Source organism: Charadrius vociferus, unplaced genomic scaffold, assembly GCF_000708025.1.
Source record: "Charadrius vociferus isolate BGI_N301 unplaced genomic scaffold, ASM70802v2 scaffold281, whole genome shotgun sequence".
NCBI classification, from domain to species: Eukaryota; Metazoa; Chordata; class Aves; order Charadriiformes; family Charadriidae; genus Charadrius; species Charadrius vociferus.
The window spans coordinates 1-8,756 of record NW_009646633.1 but is presented as its reverse complement, the minus strand read 5'-3'; the positions used below and the strand labels follow the sequence as shown (position 1 = coordinate 8,756).

The 8,756-nt window shown below is 50.7% G+C and overlaps 1 protein-coding gene across 1 annotated transcript in view; it reads right to left on the bottom strand.

The window, feature by feature from the left end:
• MGAT5B (mannosyl (alpha-1,6-)-glycoprotein beta-1,6-N-acetyl-glucosaminyltransferase, isozyme B) overlaps window positions 1–3,208 on the bottom strand; it is a gene marked incomplete at its 5' end in the record, with an annotated part of 33,677 nt that extends 30,469 nt beyond the window's left edge. The window contains 3 exons of the mRNA XM_009888829.1: window positions 2–170; window positions 1,669–1,742; window positions 3,096–3,208. Of these exons, the coding sequence (XP_009887131.1) occupies window positions 2–170; window positions 1,669–1,742; window positions 3,096–3,208 (356 nt within the window). The remainder of the gene's footprint in view (window position 1; window positions 171–1,668; window positions 1,743–3,095) is intronic.
• Between the last annotated feature and the right edge of the window lie 5,548 nt (window positions 3,209–8,756).

Below are 8,756 nucleotides of genomic sequence, written 5' to 3'. Positions count from 1 at the left end.
TGCCCCCGGGGCAGAGGCGGGGGGGAGGGCAAAGCCGCCGTCCGGTTTCTCCAGGGCAGGGGAGGGCAGAACCACTCGACTTCGCTGAGGTAGATGAGGAACGAGCACTCGGTGCCGTCCACGCCAAAAAACGCATAGCAAGGGTCGGAGGTCCATCTGGCTCTCATCCACTGCGAGGGGGCACAGAAACACGTGGGGCTCATCCTCCGGCCAGGAGGGGATGCGGCAGCCCCGTGAGCTGGCCCTGCTATGGGCAACCTCTATTCTCCATCACTTTTCTCTTGCTGGGAACTACAAATGGAGGGCAGGGGGGACACGAAGGGCTGCAAACCAGCGTGCACCCAGCAGCAGTGCTGATGTTCACCTGCCTGGTGCCTCCAGGGCACATGGGGCAGAGGAAGAGCCAGAAGGGTTTGCTGGGTGGGGGGCCTGGGTTTCTAAGCACGGGTCCCAGTGCCAATATGTGCCATCCCTGGGGGGGCACAGTCATTAGGAGATGATACACCTCAGGGTTTTCTTCTCGTTAGCTTTGCCAGGGAGCGAGCTGAGCTGCTGATCTCACCACCCCAGGCGCAGCGGGGCAAGGGGACAGATCCACCAGCGGTCCCCGAGGATGATTTCACGTGAAGGAGAATAACCAGCGACCGCAGCATCGATTTATCATTCCCCCCCTCCCCGCTCCAAGGGCTCTTGCCAGCCTCTTCCCGATTCAACTATAAAAACAAATCTACTTGGGAGACAGGTCACTGCGCCCAATATGTAAAACGCCGCAATCACCCGTACAGGAGATCAAATTGCAGCCTTCCACAATTAAATTACATTCCGAATTTACTCAAATCGTGGAAGTAAAGGATGCCTACCATCAGGGGAAGAGGAAACTACAACCCCCAGTATCATTTTAATATACCCTTCAACATCTTTACAGGGAGACTCGGCCCTGCAGAAGCCTGAGCTTGAAGCAGGAGGCTGGGAAGGGGAGGGAAGAGGGAGATGCTTTTAATTAGTTCATGTAAATATGCTCTCTGACAAAGCAATCACGCTCTGGGCCAAATGCCAGGCTGCATTCAGGTGTAAAGAGCGGGTTGGGTCAGGCAGGACATCCTATTTGAGATGGAGGTCCTGGCCACCTTAACAAGATGCTCTTCTGTGCAATGCTGAGATTATTCCCCAGACACCAGCTAACACTCCAGATATTTAGAGACGATATGACAGAGCTTTCTCCTCACCGCGCTTCTGTCATCAAACACCGAGACTACAGGCGGGGAGGGCTGCAGGCAGAGGTGGCCTCACAGAGCTGATTCTGCTGCTGCCTGCACACCTCTGGGTACCACTGCTTCAGTGCTTCGTATGACTAAAACCGAAGCTTTATGCCTTATTATTGGGGGAAAACAGTTACATTTGTATAGCAAAGGCTCCCAGAAGAGGTTGGACACCTCCATTGTGTTTTCTCTTCACAGCACAGCTCTGCTTTCCACATTTTTGGCTCTGCTCCTTCTTCTGCAATGGGCTGCACCTTTCCCATTTAAAAAGCAAACAGTTTTATTCTGGAAAGCATCCCCCTCTGCACTGCGCTCCCCAGTTTAACCCCCGGCATCATTGCTCTGTGCCTTTCCCAGCAACTCCCACCCCAGGTTGAGACCCTCTCCCAGACAGGGTACCCCAACTCACCTCCACTTTGCCAGCACAGTCAGGGTACTTGGGGTCCCTGGGCACCTCGCACTGGTCCCTCCTGCCTTCCAGCACTGCAGAAAGACAATTTGGGCATGGGGAAAGTTGAGACACACCGGTGGAGCAGATGAGATGGGATGGGATGGGACGGGACGGGACTGCCAGCCCCCAAGCATGTTCATCGGCACTGCAGCCAGGCCAGCAGACAGCCCCATCCCACTTGATGGAGCAGGACACCAAGATGTGGAGCCTCTTCCCCCAGCCAGGTCAGGGTGGAAACAGAGGAAACTCCTCAGCTGTGCTTCAATGTCAAAAGCACGTTCCCCCTTCCTAAATCCCACCAGGTCTCTTTATAGCGCCTCCCTGCTGCTCTCAGCCTGGTCCAGACCCCTGGTCCCACCTATTCCCGCTCCTGTTAACCATCCATACGCAGGCTGCAGTCTTTAGGAAGCACTTGACAGCCTTTACGCTGTAAACTTGCAATAAAAATTGTCCTGCTGAGCTGTTGAGAGAAGACTCAACCCCTGGGGCTTACCCCAGAATAAAGCACAAAAGTGGCTAAAAACGGTAATAGGATCTTTTTTCTCCTCTGTGGTTGGGTTAATAAAAGACACCACTGTTCCTATAAGCCCTCCTTTGCCTATATTGAAAAAGCATGAGGTGGAAGAGGCAACAGAAGCATCTTCTACTTGATGATGCCAGCCCAAACCTTGGGAAAGAAGCAGCCATGTGGAGAAACATCTGGAGAGCCCAGCTGCCCTCCCAACACTGCCGAGGTGGGATGGGAACGTCTCTCCTGGCGCTGGATCCCAGCTCCTGGGCTTTGGATCCAAACCACCACATTTTTCTATCCAGGTGTTCGCGCTGGCACTGCCCCTTGTCTTTAATTGTGCATTTAATTCTGTGGCATTTATTGCTGACAGCAATTCGGATTTGTCACCGTTCCTCCCCTTTGCAGGCATGAGTTTCCCAGGTCTTGCTCCTCTGCACTGATCTTCCCTGCTCCTGAGTCCTCCTGGGCCAAGTGAGGCAACGCTTTTAGGAGAACATTACTGCTGTCAGAGACCACAGAAGGTGATTCCCTGTGCATCCTCCTTTTACAGCCTTCCTCGCTATAATAGCAAGGTAAGGGTCCTAGAAACACCTGAGAAGTCTCAGACCACACTCAGAACCTCCTCTCCCTCAAAGAGATGGTGTGGCCACATGCTGCATCCACACAGAGTTGGACACAACAGCCCTAGGAGATCTGCTGAAGAGCTTCAGGTGTCCTACTTAGTCCAGACAGGAGTGAGTTGGGTAACCTCAGATCAGCAGCCATTCCCCTGGATTTTTACCAAATTTTTCATGGTGAGCTTGGCATGATCTCCCTGTTGCAAGTGCACAAGATGCAGGAGGTTTGGAGCATGGGGACCCCCGGGAACACTCACCTTTCCCATTCAGGAGGCTGTTCCGGAGAATCTGATCTACTTTTATTGCGATGTCTGAGACGTTCTGAGCTATAGCTTGAATCCTCTCCATCAACCCGGCTGCTGGCTGGAACCTGGGAAAAAAAACCAACAAATAGACCCTGAAAACTTCATGCCTTCCAGTGGTGACACTCAAGGGTGCTTAGAGCAAATATGTTGTCCTTGGAAGCTGCCAGTAAGTCGAATTTAGCTCCAAGATACAACATGGGAATGCCTGGTCCGGCATGTACTGGGCAAAGAGGTTTGACTGAAAACCTCTGTAAATCAGTATTCTGCCATTTTTCGCAGTGTGCTGATAAATCTGGGCATTTTACATGGGGAAATGTTAAACAGGCTGGAAAAAATCATTTTTCTTATTTCAGATGTGCTGTGTTTGAAAATCCTCTGCTGTGATTATTGGCCTTGCGGTGCATGCAGGAAGCCCTGCTGGGAAAAAAGGGGAGGAAAAAACCCCCCAAAAATACAGTGAAAGGAAGGCAAAACCGGGGGACGGCTGAGGAAGCCGGTGGGCCTGGAGCAGACTGTAGACACAGGCAAAACACGGACATGTGCATGGCTGGAGCCAGCCCATCCACCAAAGATTTTGGCGAGCGGATTTCCAGGTCCCCCAGTGAGGAGCAGTGGCAATGGCTGTGCAGGGGACAAGGTGCCAGGGCGAGCACTGGCAGCACTGCAGGAGCCGGGGTTGAGCTGGGTATGACAGTCCCAGCAAAGCCCACAGGCACCTTCCCACCCAGGCTCGAGATCAAATTCCGCTGGTTTGAATAGCTGCAGATGCCGTCTCTCGAATTAAACCTTGCAATCAATACGGTCCCGGGCAAACAGCACAATTACACTCGTCTACATAACACATTGCGTAGACGGAGCGACAGAGCACCGTAAAGAGGCCGGGGTGTCAATTAAAAACTGGTGAAATACATAAAAGGGCAAGAGAACTCAATCCATCAGCAGCGGTGCCCTGCCAGGCTTGACGAGGAGCACGCTCTCCACCTCCAATGCCTCGCCTGCCATTCCCACCGCAAACAACAACCACGTCTCGATGAGCACGGCTATCGCAGTAAATAATTTCCCCTTCTGTGGCATCTGGGTCATAAGTTTTTCCTCCTGCTGCCGCCGAGATCATTATAATACAAGGAAATGTCATAAGCAGTGAGCAAAACCAAAAGGGCTACCTTGAGTACTCTTGGCACAAAAAATATGTGCTGATGTCAGGTCCTTCCCAGCGAAGTTTTATGTTCGTTCTCCAGCAGATCAGTGAACCCGAAGGCTGGGATTTAAAGTACCTCTGTCCTCAAGGCTAAAAAAATCCTAGTTTTATGAACCGATACTGCTTCAGTTGTTGATTTAAAGTCCATTCGCGAGAAGCGAGCAGCCCACATTTTTCCTTCTGGCATGGTTTATGACCATCAATATTCAGCCTGCATAACTCCACAGGGAACCACATATCTTAGGCTTTTAAGGAATAATAATTAAATGCGGAGGACACCATTGCCCCCAGTAACTTTCAACCTTTGCAAAGAAGAAACCCCAGGTATCCTGCCAGCTACTGTAACCGTGGCAGCAGGGAGGTTGCTTGTGAGGCCCTGGTAAAATATGGGCACAAAAATGACCTGCGATGAGCTCTGCTTGTCAGCATGGCTCCAAAGGGAGAAAACTGCCCCGGTCTGAGGGCTGCAGAGCTCAGCCAGCCCCAAAAGCTCGCAAACCCCCCATTTCTGCAACCCTTTTTTCCACTGGCAAGCAGCCATCAGACCACACGGGTGATGCGCAGGTGGTCAGTAAACCGGGAATGCCGGGATGGGCAGTTTAGGAGCAAACATCCCAAGGATGCAGTGAATTTAGAGCCAACGAGCCCAACCTCCTGCTCCAACAACAGGAGAGTTATGTTGGCTTGGTGGAGGTGCTCCTCAGGTTTCTCCATCACTCATGGCAAGGAGAGAGGATAAGCCCTGGTCCCATGCTTCAGAGTGCCTGGATGAGACGGGCTGAGAGAGTTGGGGTTGTTCAGCCTGGAGAAGAGAACTCTCCAGGGAGACCTTATAGTCTCTTCCAGTACCTAAAGGAGCTACAGGAGAGCTGGGGAGGGACTTTTTACAAGGGCATGTACTGATGGGATGAGGGGGAATGGCTTAAAAATGGAAGAGGGGAGATTTAGATTAGATATTAGGAAGAAATTTTTCACTGTGAGGGTGGTGAGCCCCTGGCGCAGGTTGCCCAGAGAAGCTGTGGCTGCCCCATCCCTGGAGGTGTTCAAGGCCAGGTTGGACGGGGCTTGGAGCAACCTGGGCTGGTGGGAGGTGTCCCTGCCCAGGGCAGGGGGGTTGGAACTGGATGATCTTCAAGGTCCTTTCCAACCTAAATCATTCTATGATTCTATGAGCCCACAATCCAACTTCTACCTCCTCCCAGAAACTACCCCAATTCTCACTTGGGTCAGCACCTGCTCCCAAACACCCAAAGAATTAGGTGAAACACAGAAGTCAACAGCAGCCTTGGTCCCCATCTCCTCTCTGGTGACCTCCAGACCTCAGCTCAGCCAAGGCTGAGCACTGGGCACCCACGAACGCATTCAAACAAAAATCAGGATCGTTATCCTAAATAAATGGCTTTCTTCCAGGCTCAGCCTCACAGCCAGCCCAAGTCCTGCCAGAGCTCTGGCCACAGCGGTGGTTTCCACTTGGCAAAGGAACCTATGCCAGCTTGCCCAGCGCTTGTAAGCTACAGCTGCTCCTCAAACACAAAGGTTTCAACTCAAAGCCCTTTGATGTAAAATGTATGATCATCACACTCAGACAGCACTTCCAGTTCTTGCAAACAAGGCAGCCGTGTCGCACGGCCTCCGCGAGGCTTTCCCCAAATGCAGAGGGTTCCTGCAAAGTGACACAAAAAACGTCCACCGCGATTCTTGGCAGATATTAAGAAGATGGAAAACCAGTAGAAAACACCCCTCCGAAATAAGGAACCAGGCTCAAATCTCCCACCGTTTGCATGCTCATCACCTTTACTGGTCAAACTAGTTTTCTCTAAATCCCCATGATTTTGAGCGAGGGATTTCATGCTTGGGGTGAAGAGCTGTGCTCCCACGCCAGGAGCGCTGAGAGGCCCCAGCGTTAGCACTAACACGGGCAGCACGGAGTCAGCCTGGGTGGTTTTATGTGCTGGGCAACAAGGCTATCACTTGAGCAGCAAATCTCGTTTAACATATTAAAGAGATGACAAGAAGGTTAAGCACAAGTCACATCAGCTATCATTGCAGTGATTTCTCACCTGGGCAGAGGACAAGAAAATAAGACATTCAAAGCAAAACCTCAAATGCAAAAAGGTTTTCTGTAGCTCATCAGAATTTGATGCCTTATTCTTAATAACTAGAGACACTGGGAAGGTGAGTGGCTTATTCTGTTCAGTGCCAGTGAAGCAGAAGGGGAATATCCCACCGTGTGTCTCCATCCAAGCTGGGATGCCAGCGCGGCCTCTGCCAGCTCAGCAGAAAGAAGAACTCCCTTCCAGTGCTACCACTGCACAGGGAGCAGCAACGGGCTTTTTTATTTTTTCCTTGTTGCTTTTTAAATTTTTCTATAGCGACAATATAAATGCCACCAAAATGTGCTGGGGCTGTGCCAGCTATTGAAACTATAGTAAATTACTATGGGTTTTCTAGAACAAATTTTTCCCTGGGACCTTAAAACCGTTTACTACAGCAAATACAGTACTTTTACTTCTAACCATCAATATTGATTTCGTCTTTATTATTTTCAGATTTATATTTCCCTGTGTTGATTAAGATTCAGATCACACTGGGCCTTATAATGCACTGTATACAGTATTCATCTCGTTTCAAAAACTGCTATTAAGATGTATCTTTCCCCACTGGCAGATCATTTGCCATATAATATAGCCGGAGGTTGAGTTTTCCTTTACTTTTTTATGCATTAATTTGGTTCCCTTCACTTCGTCTCTTGTCCCCAACCCTGCAGCAGCAGCTCAGATTCAGCCTGTTTATCCCTTTACAAGGCACTGTATTTTTATTGCCTTTTCTAAAAGTGGCATTATGAAAAGATGAATCTCTTTCTATTTGTGTGTTGTCTTCATAATACAAGCCCTAAACATATTTGCTTGCTCATCCGATATTTCTTGCTATTAACTGGTGAAAGCAGCGACTTTGGGAAGACCGATACAGATGGAGAAAAGCAGATATTTTGAAGATAATACATCAACAAATGCAACACTCACATAGAGCAGTTTACCAAAGGATTTCAACATCCTCATTATGATATCTGCACTGCCTTTTGCCTCTTTAAAGATTTTTTTTTTGCCCAAAAAAACAAGGCAGAGCAGAAGGCAGCTGGGACGGGTGCCCAGGACTGGTGCTGGGCTCTCACTACTTCCCCACTCCAGGGACACCAACCACCCCCCGACACCCGGCCTCACGACAGCCACGCTCTGCAGGATGGGGAGCTGAAATCCCAGAGGCGGCACTGATGGATAACGCAGCACTGATGGATAACCCTTCCCGGGAATGGGAAAAGGGCCTATCCTGTCCTCCTGGCTCCTGCTGCAGCTTTTGTGGTGCTGCCCGTTAAAATAGCTGGGGTATCTAATGGAGAAACAAAAGAATCCCTCGGGCATCTCCAGTGGGCTCAGGCTCCTCTCCCCAGCCATCCATCCATCCACTCACCCATCCATCCATCTTTCCACCCTGGTGGGAAAAGCTCGAAGTACCCAACAGCCAGTAGGGGACAAGCCAAGGGGTCCCCAGGGATGTGGGGAAAAGCCCTCCTCTCCAAGTGCTAAATAAAGGTGATGTGAATCTCTGAGAAGGCAGAGCAATTAAGAGCTCTGCTACTCTGGCGTAACAGAACCCAAATAAACCCCATCACTGATGACGGCAAAGCTTTTTTTGTGGGATTCATGCCCTTCTGTGCACCTCTGCATCCTCTCCGAGGTGGCTGGTAGCCAAAAGGCCAGGACACAGGAACGCCCCTTAGGAAAATAGCAAGGACACGAATGCGTTACTGGGTGGCTGATGCTCTCCCTAAAATTTGGGTCACGGTCCCCTGACACTGATGGTCCCAACGAGGGGTGCAAGGGGAGAGACAGTGGTGGACGTGGAGGAGGAACGCTCATTAGGCTCACCTCCATATTTTGTATTTATTTGACTTGTAATCCCAGTTTTAATCCTCATAAAAACAACCAGCATGGTCTCGTTACTGAGCCTTTTGCTGAAGAGCAGATGTGGTGGGCTCTGCTTTCACTCATGCTGGGAGGTTTCGACGGCCCGGCACGTCAGAGCGACAAAAGCAGAAAGCCCCACTGGACACTGCTGCCCAGTGGCAAGATCAGCAGGTGACAATTGCTACTGCCACCGTGCACCGACGGCACTATCGCACCAACCGGGACTCCCGGATTCCCATCCAGAACCCCATGCGACGGCCTCACAGCCAAGGAGTGATCAGCAAAACTCCCTCACCCTTCAACAGCCCTAGATGGACAGTGCGAAACTCTGACGGGCACTGGAGACTAACAGGACACTGTCCCGGCCCGAATGAAGGCACACCACCACGGAGTGCAGCTGTGCCAGACATGCTACAACTTCTAGCAACGTATCAACTGCTTCCAACAGTA